Below are 16,585 nucleotides of genomic sequence, written 5' to 3'. Positions count from 1 at the left end.
GTCCGCGACGGTTAACTCTTCGACGTGGCCGTATAATAATTAATAGTCCAGTGGTATTGATAGTAATAGATAGGATTTAATCGCACGCGGCACGCTTGAAGCCTCAGTGTGTGTTTGTTATTTTTAAAGAAAGGAATTAAAACCGCTTAGTCAGTTTGTGTCCTTATTGAAGTTATCGCGATATTAAAATGAATCTTAGGCCTACCTTCGCAATCAATTTGGGATAAAAGCGCCGCAGGTAGCAAGCACCTTCATTAATTGACTATTAAACACGTATCGTAAAAAAAGTAAAGACAATGTATTTTATCAAAGTTGATAACTTAATTTAGTTCGGCTCATATCAAAGAAACTATGGAGTCGCAGTTATTTGTTGTTTCTACATTTATTTATAAATATTTGAAGAGCCTCTATTTTACCGTTATTATACTTTTCCTGTCTGCTTTTGCCTTTATTTTACTGTTATTAAAAAACATGTTACATCCTTAAATTTATTAGGCATATTAAAAATTGTTGGCATATTATTTCATAATAAAGTACATTCACTAAACATATTATGTTAGTTTTCAGCATTTGCGGTTTCAGCTTGCAAAGTTCTTAGCTCACTGTTGAATTTTGATTCGAAACATGTGTGGATTATAATATGGAGTGATCTTTTCAAATATTATATTGGCCAAAACTTATAAATTAAAATTATTGTTTAAATAATACTACTCTATTCATCTTTTGGTCCAGTCATATGAACTTTAGCGGCATCGTTTGTAAAAACTGCGCTGAATAAGATGAGTGCATTTTAATAAATCGTCAATTTTACGGTGTGAATATTAATAAAAGGGCCATTTGTTATAATTTATTGAAATATTTCATACTCACCTTTATACTTATTAAAATATTGCGAATTTTAAAAATACATATATTACAAAACACTAATGCCTCATCTTCATCGTAGGTACTTGTTCTGAACAAAGATAACAGTCCAAATATTCGTACATATCTATACATATTCGTACTTTCAAAAAATATTGGTATTTAGGTACTATTTAGATACCTAGGTAACTAAGTATTTGTTAAGAATGCAATCATTAAAAATGTCATAAGAAATTTTTTCACGGTACAACCATCACGTCATATGATTCAAACACAAAAAAGCATCATTCAAAATCGTGTTTCAAAAATTAAAACGGCACAAAATTCCAAGTAAAATTGTCTAGAAAATTGTTGACCGTCAGCAAAAACCGTTTTCGTTCTACCACGTGTTTCAAAAGTGGTATCCGTGACTAATCAATGCTCTTAATGATGTTATATAATCTTTCTAATAAATCAGCTCTTAATAGCTCTGAGGCGGCAGATACGTAAAGGGGGTATAATTTGACATTTAAGGGTGCTTCGTCACTACCGTCGGTTCTGCATCCCTTTGTATTAATGAAATTATTGCTATATCTAGTTTCTGTATATGCTGGTTTGTTGTGAACTTTATTTTTGTGTTAAAATTGTACACCAACCTATTTTTTTTAAGTATTATATTAATTTCATAACTCTTTAAATTATAGAAATCTTTAGAATCCATAACACTATAGGTATTATAAATTACTAATTAGTATAATAAATAATTAATACAACAAATCTCATAACTTAATAAAAAATGTGATTTATAAATTACCTAGACCTTCGTGTATAATCATAAAATTATGAATTATATTATTATCACAGATTATTATAAATTTTAATGTTTATCACTTATGAAGGTTCTATATGATTATATAATATATTATTTGACTGACCTTTGTCGTTGTTGTTAAATTGAAAACATAATTATTTAATAACATAGAATTAAGTTTGTCCATGTGTGTCGATCACGCGTTTTGTGTGATAATCCAGTAATTGTATTTAATTAAATTATTCCTCTTTACAAGCGTGCAGGCGTTTGAAGTGATTCTCAATATAATAATTATTATTATTCTTACAGATTCCTTACTGCACAAAGAGTTGAATTTAAAATATATTTCATTTCTATTAAAATACAGCATTCATTAGATTTAACCTTCCGGTCGTTATTAATTAGAAACGTAAAAGGTTTGCAACTTTGCATATTTGGCTTTGGCCAGTGTGGTGGATTATGGCATACCCTCATCTCATAGGCCAGTGTCCCTGCAGTGGGAGCGACCCTCATAGGCTCATAGGCCATAGCCCCTGCAGCGGGAGCGTATAATATGGTCTGATGATGATGATGTTGATAACTGCTGCCGTCTTTCTTAATCTTCTTTTCTTCTTATATATAAAAATGAATCGCAAAATGTGTTGGTAAGCGCATAACTCGAGAACGGCTGAGCCGATTTCGATAATTCTTTTTTTATTATATTCCTTGAAGTACGAGGATGGTTTTTATGTAGAGAAAACGTAAACATGTACCACGGGCGAAGCCGGGGCGGACCGCTAGTTACTTATTTTACTTTTACTCAAACTCAACTGAAACTCAAATATTTATTTATTCAATTAGACTTCTTCTAGAAGCTTTTTTGAATCGTCATTACATATCTACCTAATTTTTTTTTCATTTACCACCGATTCGGAAAGCAGTATCTATGGAGAAAAACCGCGGCAATAAACTCGATAGTTGCTCATCTAAAATCTTACCTTCTTTAGATTCTACCTAGTAAGTAGGTACCATTTCCATTTTGTAACAACTAACAGCTGTTATTATTAGAGCTAGCGCGCACGAGCAACTTTGTCTCCGCAACTATTTTGTCTCTCCACCCATGGGCTAGTATGAATAGTATCGCTCTAAACTTTATATTAAGTATATCTAATCTAACTAGCAATACTAGCCGCAGATAGCTTATTATATTAAAAAGGGAGTGTGCTCTTTTTTGAAATCAAGTAAGGAATACAATTCAATGAATGTAAAATTCAGCGACCTTAACCTGTACAAATCGTTCGTGATGGAATTCAAAACAATGAGCTATTAAATTTCCTTCGCTTACCTGCTTCACTTTATAATATAATCATTTAAGTAATAAATAATATTATTTTGAATGTATATGGGCAAAGAAATAAAAATAAATATTTAGTGGATGCACTTAAGGCTGCAGTCTAGCAAAATTGCGTTTTCAACAAGTTATTTGACAATTTTTTCCCGGCTAATGAAATGATAAACTGAATTTTTTTTTCTTGTTTATCAATTAGTGTTATATACGCAATGCGCGTGAATTTTTTCACATTTATAAAGTTACTTTATGTTACCTTAATCAGGCCTTCAAGATAAGTCTCTTTTCCCCCAAAATCATTTCGAGCTAAGTTTGGGCACTCACTACGTTGCAACCGATTACAATTTACACAATCTGATCAGCGCATTATTATCCTTATATAGTCGTTATTAAAAACTGCTGAATACAATTGCCGAAAAACTTATGATTTTCTTAATTAGAGCGTTATAAATTCATTAAATTTCCCATTTTTTGCCTTACAAAATCGATTGATAAATACTGCTAAAAGTTATTTTTTCCATTAATTTATTCGAGTTGGTTGAAGACCAATGAGTATTAATCCTTTAAAAAAATTTTTTTTTGAATTTTGATAATTCTTTAAATATTAAAAAAATATTTAAAATAATAAGGAAAAATCCTAGCGAATTTCTTTAGTCGCGCTCCTTGGGCCGGAGCGTTCTGACGTGTGCTCTACGCTCGATTTTCCTTCATACCGAAGTGAAAGTTGCTCTACTTCATTAAATTTAATATTTTTGTTAATTGATTATTTTTATCTTAGTTTTGTGCAAATATTCGTATTTTTAAACATTTGATTTCGATATGGAAAATAAACGAAAAAAATACGTGTGTAACTACTAGAAAAAAAATTATCTTCGAACATAAAGTTAATGAAACCAAATAGATTGCAAAGGTGATTGGCAACAATTTCTTTATTTTACGGGGTGTCAGTAAAGGGATGTATATTTCTTTAAAACTAAAGTAAGCTCATAAATTTTCTTATAATATAATTTTTTTGAAGTTCCAAAAATGTTTATTTTTCGTTTGAGAAATACGAAATATAATATAAACTTGTATTGAGAACTTGAACTTCCCATGTTCATCCGGGGAAATCCCCATACGGGGAAAATGATTTGTTTACTCCAAAATTGATCCGAGGTGTTTTAATTTTTTCTTCTAGTCATTTTCAACGTAGCGGCATGTTGTTTGATTATTAATTTTGTAACTTAAATACAGGATGTTGGTTTTATATTCTGATCTTACAGACGCGCTGACAAATTTAGTCCACTATTTCTAGTTTAGTCTACCAACTCTACCAACTCAAAATTCAGTGGGGTTGAGAACTAAACAAACAGAAGTAACAGAGACGCGAAGAATAAAAAAAGAGGACGAAAACGATAATTCGTTGATGCTTTCCCTTTTCGACGTATTGTTAGGGTACATCACCAATCTGCAAAAAACAAAACTGATGATTCCCAATTGCTGATTAAAAATGAAAAACAAATAATCGACAACAGTGGTGAAAATTTGCTGATCACAATGAAACATCCTTCAGTGGTAGCAGATTTACTCATTTAAAATGTATCGGTGAACAGCGTAAAGGAGAGGAGGACAGGAAAACATTATGAATATGGATGGTGGATTGTATACAGGGTGTAATCGATAAGTATGTGCAGGCGATTATGACGTTATTATTGCAGGTATCAAAAAACTTAAAACTGATATCGAAATTACTTTACCTAATGAGCAAAATGACAATAATAACTTTTTAAAAGTATAACGAGAAATATCTAAAAAATTTACTTTATACACTCCCATATCAAAAAGGGAAAATGGGACTAGTAGAAGTTAAATGTCTAATTCCGGCAAAAGACATGAATGCGGAAGATGCGGTTAAAAAAAAATTTAATATTTGAAATACAATGCAAAAAATAGCACTTTTGTCATAGATAAGAATCATGACTATTTTTTCCAAATTCAGGGACAACTAAACGTTGCAGAAGCAGAAGTCTGCTTATTTGCTGTTTGGACTGGAGTGAATCATTCGTTAAAAATATAATATATAAAAAAGTATGTAACGTTTAGGCAAAATAAAATGATGGACCATTATTGGATTTTACATAAATTGCCTACTGTCAGAATTGATTGATTCGAGACTTCAGCATTCGATGCCCATCAAGGACCCATCCTATATCATTCAAGCGATTGAAAAAAAAGAGATAAATCCAGTGCAACCGATAAAGCATCAGAATGCTAGCAAAAGATTTATTAGGTTTATCAATATAAATCTATATATTATACATAATATAATCACAGTCTGTCTTGAGATCTGTGTGTGCAAGAACGTAGTTTTTGTCGTAAAGTGGAATTTAAAATTTAATATTTAAAAATATTCTTGAGTGGATTTGAACCTGGACTCTGTGACTTCTCGGTCCGCGGTGCCGCGCGCGACGCCAAACAAGCTAAGAATCACTACGTGAATTGAGTCATCCGTTTCTTGTTTCGTCCTATCTACGTAACGCCAGTATTCGCAACCTTCGGCATGAACTCGTGTAAGCGTTGTAATGAGACTGTTTCTGATGGTACCGCTTGCTCCAGCTGTCGGTGTAATTACCACTTTCAATGTGCGGGATATTCAGAAATCGGTTGGCGGAGACTCGGGATTGAACGTCAAACCTCATGGCTTTGTCAGGATTGTAAAAATACGTTATCATCTGGATGTACCACAAAAAACTTAGAAGACTTAAGTTCTTATCAATTATCATTGAAGAGAATCGAAGACATGCTTTCGCCGCTTTCTTCACTTCCGGAACAAGTTGAAAAGCTTCGCTATGATTTAAATGAACTAACCTCTACTTTTAATACCAGTGTTATTGAAGATATTTATAAAAGACTTGAGGACATCGATTCAAAATTAAAAATAGCGGACACAATTAAAGAGAATATGCAAAAAATTCAATCACAGGTGCTTATTATGGAAGACAAATTTAAGGCTTATGAAATTGAAGCTTCTAAGAGAAAAGAGGATCACGAACGTCTTCAGAAGGCTATTGCAGCCTTGGAACTCGAGCAACGACGTACTCAACAAAAGAACAGATTCTTAAACGTTGAAATAGTTGGCTTACCGGAAAAACCCAATGAAAACTTAGTTGAAGAATTTTTACGCTTAGCAGCTGCCTTAGACTGTAATCTGAAAAAAGAAGACTTAGATTTTATTACCAGAATCCAACCTTTACATGGTAAACAAGGAGCTTCGAAAAAGATCGTGGCGAAGTTAAATAATAAAATGAGCAAGGATGTTTTAATAGCTAATTTTAAAAAATGCAACAAGAATAAAGGCCTATCGTCGCACGACCTTGGTTTTGGAGGTAACTCTGTAAAGATTTTCATTAATGAACATCTCACTATCGCGAACAAAATCTTGTTAAATACCTGTAAACAACGTGCAAAAGAGCGTAATATAAAGTTCGTATGGGTTAAAAATTGCGTTATTTACTTACGCGCCAGTGAGAAGTCTCCAGCAAAGGCTATAACTTCGGAAGAAGACTTGAATATTTTTTTAGAGAATTTAAAATAGTTTTTTTGTTTACTGCTACGATCGAGTCACAATTAAAATATAGCTTTCTATATTATGAGCCACATCACATTAATTTACATAATTTTCCAAATTACTTTTACTTATACTATATATACACACACTTTTCACATACACTTTATTTACAGAAGAATGCACTTATTAAATCTTCCTTTAATATTGTTATACAAATATCAATGAACGTTGTTGTAATAATATGTTTACCACCCCTGACTGCGTTAAATAGTGAACGCACAGTAACAAATTTGAACAAAATTTTTTCACATACCCTCAATGACTATATTTTTTCGTGTCTGATGTTCTTTGTGAATAATGAATCTACTTGTTTATTATGCATTAATAGAATATATTATTTGATGCGTAACCGCGATATTAATAAGTGTTATTTTGTTATAAAATATTGTCAATTATTTTATTTCAGACGGAATTAATTCCGGTTTTTTAAATAATATAGTTAAATATATAATTTCTTCCTTCTTATATAATGCCAATAAACAATAGTTTAAATATTTACTATCAAAATGCACGCGGATTACGCACAAAATTACCAATCTTCTTTAAAAATGTTGAAAAGAATAATTACGACTTAATTATTATTACTGAAAGTTGGTTATGTAACGGGATATTGGATACGGAACTATGTGATAGGCGTTACGATGTATTTAGATGCGACAGAATAACCAAAAAGAAGGGCGGGGGTGTTATGATTTGCATTAAAAAAACATTTTTGAGTCATAACTTGCATAACGTTCCTGATGACCTTGAAAGTGTTTGGTTGACGATACCAGGGAATGTTTTTAAATTTAAGACACAGGATATAAAGAATTTGCACGTTCTTGCGCTTTATCTACCCCCTAATTCAGACGCACATAATACCCTAAAAATATTTAATCAAGCTTTACGTAATCTTTATGATCGGCATCCGAATGACCTATTTCTTATTATTGGCGATTTTAACTTACCTTTTATTTTATGGTCGACTGACAACACGTATAAAATAAGCAAATATTGTAATTCTAATTTACTTGAATCTGCATTAGATCTGCTCGATATTATAAATTTAATGGGAGCTCGACAGTTTAACGTCACACAGAACCACTGTGGCAATACTCTCGATCTTGTCTTCTCGAATTTTTCTGTCGATTGCACGGCATGTTCCGATGCACTCGTAAATATAGATAAATTTCATAGCCCATTGTTTATTTGTGTACACGATATATGTTTTAAAAAATTGCGACCTATGTTTTCTAAGCTGAGGAAATTTTATAGAGCAGACTATGATGCCATAAATTCTGAACTGAATAAAATAAACTGGTACGAGCTTCTAACAATAGGTTCTTTGGACGAATGCGTAGACATATTTTACAGCAAGATTAATACCCTCATCGATACGTTTGTCCCATGTATAAAGATATCTTCTCGACGCTATTACCCTAAGTGGTACACGCCGGCTCTTATTAATGCAATTAAAGAGAAATCTAAATTTCATAATCGATGGAAAATTTTCAAAAACCCTAATGACTACGCATCCTTCTCTCTACTTAGAAAGAGAGTTAAATACTTACAGGATGAATGTCATTCCAACTATTTATCTCGTTGTCAAGACAGCATCATTAAAGACCCAAAGCAATTTTGGACTTACATTAACAGCAAGCGTAATAACTCAAATTTACCATGCAATATGAATTATAATGGACGTGTTCTCACAAATGGTAGCGATATTTGTAATGCTTTCAACGAATATTTTCATAGCGTGTTTCAAAGGACTATCTCCTCCAGCGTAACGCCTAATGCCTATGAATCTGATGTAACTGACTGCTTACACACTATATCTTGTAATGAAGGAGAAATATTAAAACTACTTAAGGATTTAGATGTTAAGAAAGGCGCTGGTTCTGATGGTATACCAGCTATATTCGTCAAAAAATGTCAGTCTGGTCTTCTTTTGCCTTTAAAAATATTATTTAATCGTTCAGTCACCGAAGGAGTTTTTCCGAAACGTTGGAAGGAAGCCTTAATTGTACCGATCCATAAAAAGAATTCTAAAAAAGAAATAACTAACTATAGGGGTATTTCATTGCTTAACATATTCTCAAAATTGCTTGAAAAACTAGTGTATAAAAGTATTTACAAACATGCTCTGAATTATATTCCACATAATCAACACGGTTTTATAAAATCACGAAATGTCTTAACGAACTTATTGGATCTTACCCACTATCTCAACATCAATATGAGTGACAAAGTACAGGTTGATGTAATATATACAGACTTTGAGAAGGCATTTGACAGAGTAAATTACGATGTTCTAATAGGCAAGCTTTCAGACGTTAATATCAAAGGTAACCTACTAAGATGGATAGATTCTTACATAAGAAATCGTTGTCAAGCCGTTGTAGTTGGTGGTTATAGGTCTAACTTTGTAGATATCCCTTCAGGTGTGCCCCAGGGTTCGCACATGGGGCCTTTGCTGTACAATATATATCTTTATGATATAGATAAATGCTTTCATAGTTCTAAATTTCTTTTATATGCGGACGATAAAAAGATATTTACTAAAATAGCTAGCTTAGATGATTGTCTATCACTTCAAAACGACCTTAATAGATTAACAAACTACTATAACATAAATAAGATATCCGTTAATATTAATAAATGCCAAAAAATAACTTTCTCTAGAAATAAAAAAAATATTATAAATTTTGAATATTCAATCTGCAACGAAAAAATTCCTTCCACGAATACAGTAAGGGATTTGGGCGTGATACTGGATGAGAAACTCACGTACAACGATCACATTGACTACGTCACAAAAAAGGCTTTTGCTAATTTAGGGTTTGTTTTGCGCACAGCCGAACCTTTTGATGATATACGATGCTTAAAGGTCTTATATTTTGCATATGTTCGGAGTATCCTTGAGTTCGCATGTGTAATATGGCGACCAGTCTACAAATGTTATATCCATAGGCTAGAAAAGATACAAAAGATATTTTTTAAGAAATTAAATTTTAAATCTAAACATTTCCCTGATAGCTACGAGCAAGCTTGCCAACATTATAATATTAACGCACTATCGGATAGAAGAGATCTAATCGACGTAATGTTCTTGTTTGATATTTTAAATAATAAATTTGACTGTATCTCTATTTTGAATCCTTTAAATTTTCGGGTTCCAAGTCAAGGCACTCGTCAAAAAAATCTGTTCTTAGTGCCCTCAACATCTACAAACTATCTTAAAAATTCTCCATATTTCAGACTCCCTGAAGTATACAATAATAAATTTTGCTCAGCTGATATATTTAGTTTGTCACGTCCCAGATTTAAAAGTGCAATTCTTCAGATTATCAATAATTTCAATAAGTAACACACACACACACACACACACACACACACACACACACACACACACACACACACACACACACACACACACTCACACATCCACTCATTCACTCACACAGTCACATTATTAGGCTCATTTTTATTTTTGTTTTTTCTCAACTTTAATGTTATTTTGTTGATGTTGCTTGTTTACTAGAAGTCACATTTATTTTTCATGTACGTTTTATGTTTCATCAAGAACAATTGTTGTACTTTTGTTAAAGAAAAAGAAAACAATTATTGTTCCCTTTTAGTTTACCTCTTGTTGTCACACAATTGGACTATTATTGGTGTGCCTTGTAATTGGCGTTTTTATATGTAATTTGTATAATTTATCTTAATAACAGCTGTAAGGTGCCTTTTATGAATAAAAATAAAAAAAAATAAAAAATAATAAATCTGTAGAAGAAGCGAAGACTGACATCCGCGCGGACGGAGTCGCGGGCGGAAGCTAGTCAGAAATAAATATCTTTTGTTTTCATTTGCGTATTTTTCTATTTTATAATTTTTTAACACAAACATTACATTTTTTTTATTAAATACAAAATTTGTTTATCCGTTTTATTAGTTAAACTGAACAACCTTCACTAAGAAACTTAGGTCGAAAAAAATGTATAGAGTTATGCATTTTGTATGGAAAGCTTATTTTTTTTATATTTCGTCCAAATTTCTTTGTAAAAGTTGATCAGTTATATAAACATGAAGTTGAAGATATCAATAGAAAGTATTCGCAAATTTTGTGTACTGATAAAAAAAAATCACCCGGTGTAATTTTCACGAAAATTGTTTCAAATTGTCATTTTTGGTACTTATTACGAATATTAAATTATACGAATGATTTAATTTTTAAAAATTAAGTGGAGCAACTTTCCCTTAGTACATTTGTATTATTTACATATAGGATGACAGGATGCATTTGTTTGCACTACTAGACCAAGCCCTTAAGTATGTAAATGAACGACAATTTTTGTATATTGTTTTAAGCGCCATCTATTGTTGTTTCCGTGAACAAGTTCTAGTTAAGGATTTGCTAGTTTAGTGCTCAGATCGTAGTTCTAATATAAATTAATAGATGGCGCTGTATTAAATTAAGACAATGTAATAATTTTACTAAAAAATAAATAAGCGTAGTAAATATTACGTAGTAAGCTAAATGTGGTTTTATTTAATATAGGATTTTTTTTACTACACAAACAAAATACCTTGCGAGTTACTGGTATTAACTATTAGTGCTAAAGTAATCTTAGTTAACTTTTTGTCACTAGATGGCGTTTATCACATAAAATTAATTGCTTGTTCTTACAATAGATGGCGCCAGTAGTCACCATTTAACAAGTTAAAAAAATGTACCGTGTAGCAACACTGAATTAAAATTTTGAAAAAATAAATTTCATTAAATAATAATTTGATAATGTAATAATTTGTATAAATGCATTATGTGTTGTGATTGTTTTTATGAAAAAAAAAAAACAATAGATATGCCCCGGGTGAGGCTCGAACTCACGACCTTAAGATTATGAGACTTACGCGCTGCCTACTGCGCCACCGAGGCTTATGAACTGAGTGTAAAATTAGCCATAAGTTGCTATTTTAACAATAAGGTGATTGCAACGATCTGTTCCCAGCCAATATCCCGCTAGATGGCGCTGAATTCTACATTTCTAGTTTATTTGAGTTTTTGCGTAATTGGAATAGTCATCAAACCTAGGAATAGTCATGGCGGTTACTGAATATTATATTTTATTGAAATATGTTATATCATTGCCTTAAAATCCACCCAATTCGGTAAAATTATGCGTTTTAACATCTGTCATTGCATACAGGGTCGTTTACACACACAGACGTATACAAAAATGATAAAGATTTAACTCTAGATGGCGTGAATGTAAAGCGCGTCACACACGGTGAAGATACTACCTATAATATTTTATCTAATCTAGTAATATTTTATATTACAGTATCTTAAGGTATCCGGTATCAGCGTTCTGACCATCATTTTTCTTTTTTCGCTGTAGAACCGCCATCCTGTTACAAATGACCCACAAAGGAGAATGACCACGGGTGGTATCGGTAAAATTTTAGTTGTGCCACGTATTCGTTATATTGTTAATTCCTATTTGTATTTATAATGATCATATGTATCAATATTAAGTCTTAATTAAACCGGATAAATTGAAATAATAGTAAAAGTAAAAGTTTTTCTTTTGAAACATGTATGAACTTTCGCATTAGTAGGAAGTAGGATTGTTATAAAAATAAAAGTTATATTTGTTGGCGTAAACTATTTTATTGTAATTTTGGGAAATAAATAATGTCAAAATTGATTACCTACAATAAAACGCAGTTTTATTTTATTACCTACATTTTACTATTGTTTTTTTTTTATCAAAACATGTATTTGAAGTAGCAAATATGATATTATGCTGATCCAAGCATTTTCACTCAAAACAGCTAATATCACTAATGATTTGTGTTCCCGCTTTAGGCATGGGAACTGGAATCTCTTTAGGGAAACTCAATATTACTTGTATAAAGATTTTATTTTCAACACCAACGCCCCATTTGTACAAAGGTTTCTTTGTGAGTAAAAAAATACATTCTACCCGGCCAATAAATGATAAATTTATAAAAATGACAATCCATGTCGGTGCGTGCGCGATTGCTATTATAAATTAACAGGCGTAGACATAATCCTCCCCCCGGTGAAAAGCGTAGATTTTCAAGATTGAAGGTCTTCAGAAGTGGGCAGAGGACACAGTCGAACCAAAGGTCTTCGAACGCAGCCTCTTGTAGTTTCGACGTCCGCAACTCGACAAACGCCGTCTGTTCCATGGAATAATCGAACGATACGCCCCATGCGCCAACAAAGTGGTGGAGAATTATCCTCTTGAAGCAGTACGAGGTCTCCGACGTTTATTTTTGATTTGTCAACCTTCCATTTGGTTCGTAGTTGCATTTCTGAGATATACTCTTTCTGCCATCTCTTCCAGAAGTGCTGGCGAATTTGTTCAAGTCTGCCATATCTATCAAGGGAGCTCTCTTTAGCGTTGTCCAACGAAGGAGCCGGCAGTGCATTCAATGGTCTTCCGATTAAGAAGTGCCCTGGGGACAAGGAAAGGAAGTCATTGGGGGAAGATGACATGGGACACAGAGGACGGCTATTGAGAATGGCCTCCACTTGAGCAAACAATGTCGAAAGTTCCTCAAATGTGAGATGAGTATTGCCCATAACTCGCTTTATATGATATTTAGCGGACTTAACACCGGCCTCCCATATTCCACCAAAGTGAGGAGCGTAAGCGGCGATAAAAGAAAATTTTATTCCCTCCTGAGCAGCAAACTCAGACAGAGGTTCCTGATTAGCCTTTAGAAAACTATTTAATTCTTTCGCGGCAGCTACAAAATTTTTACCGTTGTCGGAAAATATTTCGGTTGGCTTTCCACGGCGTGCCACAAATCTGCGAAGTGTCATAATATAAGCGTCTTTTGTCAAATCAGACACGACCTCTAAGTGAATGCATTTGAAACGCAGACACACAAACAAACATAAGTAGCACTTAACTACTCTTGCACCGCGTCCTTTACGATTAAGAATGAAGAAAGGGCCCGCATAGTCCACTCCAACAGACTTGAAGGGAAAGTCAACGTTGACGCGATTTGAAGGTAAGTCAGCCATTTTTGGATTATAGGTCTGACCACGAAGACGAGTGCAGGTAACGCAGTTTTTGAAAAGAATAATTTAATTAGTCAATTGATAAAATGCCGGTAAGTTTATTATTTTTATTTTGTTTTTAGAGTTGTGTAAAATCGTAGAATGTAAGTGAAAGTTATTTGAAGTTTTGTAAATTTAGAATATTTTTTAAAATCAAAATTAATTTCAGATTCGACGGCTGTATGGACCTTGACTTCAGGTAAGTCTTCTTCGTATTTTTTGTTAAGTTGAGGCCATCAGCGCATTGAGATGCATCGCTAAACGAATGTAAACGATTTTTGGTGAATCGCAAAGAACTCTACGAGAAATATCGAATTTTGAAAGAAATTTTAGATTATCTACAATGTCCAACCAGTCATTTTTGATATCCTGCGACACAGGTTCATCCCACTCAACACCCTTGAGCTACAATTTTAGGAGCAACATCTTTGGTTGAATAATGCACGGGCTCAAAAGACCTAAAGGATCGAAGATTCGAAATGAACTTGAGAGGATATGTCTCTTTGTGATCTTGTCACTATGAAGTGGAATTTCGATAGGAAAATTGAAAGCATCCCTCGATGGATCCCAACAAAGTCCGAGAGTGCTCGACGACTCACTGATTGTTAAATGTTCTGTATTACTTTCGTGTAAATTTTGAAATAAGTTTTTTGAATTAGTTTTGTACTTTCGTAGAGGAAAACAAGCTGAATTTAGAGCGTTTGAAACTGAATTTTGAATGTATTAAAGTTGATCTTCATCATCACAGCCGGTGATTAGATATCATTTCGTCTAAATCTTTTCTCAAGATTTAGGAATCGTTTTTTAGCTTGAGAATATGAATCGCCGAGGCAGTCAGGTGAGTCCTTTAGGGGTAACTTCACACAGAATCTGCCGCTTTCTAAGCGAGTGGCGGTATTTAGAAAGCGTTTTTCGCATGTTATGTCATTTTGACTTCGAACAGTTTTTTGGGGTAGCTCTTCAAGCTCCCAGAATTTTCTTAGCATTTTGTGAATTTTGTTAGAAGTAGGGTTTGTAATTATGGCATGATTGCAATGAATTTCGTTACTACGAGAATTATTGATTGGGCCAGCTATTAACCAGCCGAATTTAGAATTTTGCAATTTAGGATTATTAGGACCTAAAGAAAGCTGTTCGCTTTCTAGAATGTCCCAGAAGATATCTGCTCCAATTAAAACTTCAATCGGAGCTGGCTTGTAGAACTCAGGGTCCGCCAAAGTTAAAGAATTAGGTATTTTGAGACCTTGAATATTAACTGGCGTCTTAGGTAAGCGGCCCGTCAATTCGTTGAGAACAAGACATGAAAGAGTAACGCTGTAATTGCTATTTAGAGATTTTAATTGAGTGAGACAGCTTTCGTGCACTGTATTAGAAGAATTATTGCCAATGCCAATGACATTAATTGCCTGCAATGGGCAAGTTCTTAACGACATTCTTCGTTGCAGGGATTTAGTGACAAATGAAGACTGGCTGCCACAATCCAAGAGAGCGCGAACCTTTTCTACCTGTTTATTAATAGGGTTAAAAACTTCTATCAATGCTGTAGATAGGAGAACATGTTTGGACATTTGTCTAGAAAATGCTGCTACAGATTCGCTTGGTTCAACTTGCTCATCTGTGCTGAAGTTGGCAGTGACGTCATCATTAGAATTATGGAGAAGAGTGTTGTGTTTTTGCTGGCATTGTCGACATGAACCCATGCGGCAGTCACTGACAGGATGCCCTTGTCTGAGGCAATTTCGACATAATTTGTATTTATTTACATACGACAGCCTATCTTGAATGTTTTTAGACTTAAATGTAGGACAGTCATAAATTCTGTGATTTTCGTTACAAATTATGCAAAGATAAACGTTTAATTTATTTTGATTGGATGTAGAAAATGAATTAGTATTTCTATTTGTATTAAATTTATTATTTTTTTGTGAATTTAGTTGTGAGGGACGTGACGTGAATTGTAATTTAGAATTATTTTGGGATTCATTATTAGTGCCAACCTTATTACGATTCAAAGATTCTAACACATCTGCACGGTTGATTAAAAATCGTTGAAATTGTTGCAAAGTTGGAATGTCATCAATAGTATTTCGATACTCTTCCCATTTAACAAGAGTACATTTGTCCAATTTAGAAGACAAAATAAATATTATAAGTACATCCCAATAGTCAGTAGGCTGACCCAGGCTAGACAAGGCGCGCAGATTTTTTGTAACATGATCGACTAAAAAACGTAGTGACTTGTCGGACTCACGAGTTATAGATTCAATATTAAGTAAAGAATCTAAGTGATGATCAACAAGAAGCCTTTTGTTATTATATCTGTCGCAAAGTAGCGTCCAGGCTGCCTGGTAGTTTGCTGTTGACACTTCGAGATTAGAGACAATCCGTGCCGCATCACCCTCAAGGTAAGAAATTAAATAATGAAATTTATGTATATCAGTAATATTTTTGTTTTTATGAACTAAATTTGAAAATGTATCGCGGAACTCTAGCCAACGGAAGTATGAACCATCAAACTTTGAGATTTCGATTCGTGGTAATTTAACATTTGAGTCTTGATGGAAAGAGTCTTCATTGCCCATCGATTTCCTACGATTTTCGTTGTCATTAAATAAATTATCATACTGTTTAATCATTATTTGAGCAGAAGCAATACTTTGGACGAAATCGTTCTCAATGTCGTCTCTCTCATCAATCTCAGAATCTATATTTTCAGAATTAAGAACCTCAATCTCAGTCTGCAACACATCAAACTTTGTTGACAATGCTTCAAATTTACTAAGTTTCAATTTAAGTTCAGCCATTAATAGTTCGTCCATTGAAGTGGACTCACTAATTCTGTCCAAATAATTTTTAAATTTTGTAATTTGGCCCTTAATAGCAGACCTTTTTGAATATAAATCTCTTAATAACTTTGGA

The 16,585-nt window shown here is 33.2% G+C and overlaps 2 protein-coding genes and 1 non-coding gene across 3 annotated transcripts; 1 reads left to right on the top strand and 2 right to left on the bottom strand.

The window, feature by feature from the left end:
• The first annotated feature begins 5,520 nt into the window (after positions 1-5,520).
• LOC149902962 (uncharacterized) lies at positions 5,521-6,555 on the top strand. Its single transcript, XM_090109707.1, has one exon. It carries the CDS (start codon positions 5,521-5,523, stop codon positions 6,553-6,555), a length of 1,035 nt encoding a protein of 344 aa, XP_089965833.1.
• A 4,878-nt stretch (positions 6,556-11,433) lies between these two features.
• Positions 11,434-11,506, bottom strand: TRNAM-CAU (transfer RNA methionine (anticodon CAU)). The gene has a single exon. It is a non-coding gene; the product is annotated as a tRNA-Met (tRNA).
• A 922-nt stretch (positions 11,507-12,428) lies between these two features.
• On the bottom strand, positions 12,429-13,183 carry LOC149902960 (uncharacterized). Its single transcript, XM_090109143.1, has one exon. The coding sequence runs from the start codon at positions 13,181-13,183 to the stop codon at positions 12,674-12,676; it is 510 nt and encodes a 169-aa protein (XP_089965269.1). The 3' UTR covers positions 12,429-12,673.
• Between the last annotated feature and the right edge of the window lie 3,402 nt (positions 13,184-16,585).

This window comes from Colias eurytheme, chromosome 14 (genome assembly GCF_061535395.1).
Source record: "Colias eurytheme isolate Ceu_HAF_F1 chromosome 14, ilColEury1 Martin Lab GWU primary, whole genome shotgun sequence".
Lineage (NCBI taxonomy): Eukaryota > Metazoa > Arthropoda > Insecta > Lepidoptera > Pieridae > Colias > Colias eurytheme.
Note: the sequence above shows the minus strand (reverse complement) of the source record. Positions and strands in the feature narration are given on the sequence as shown.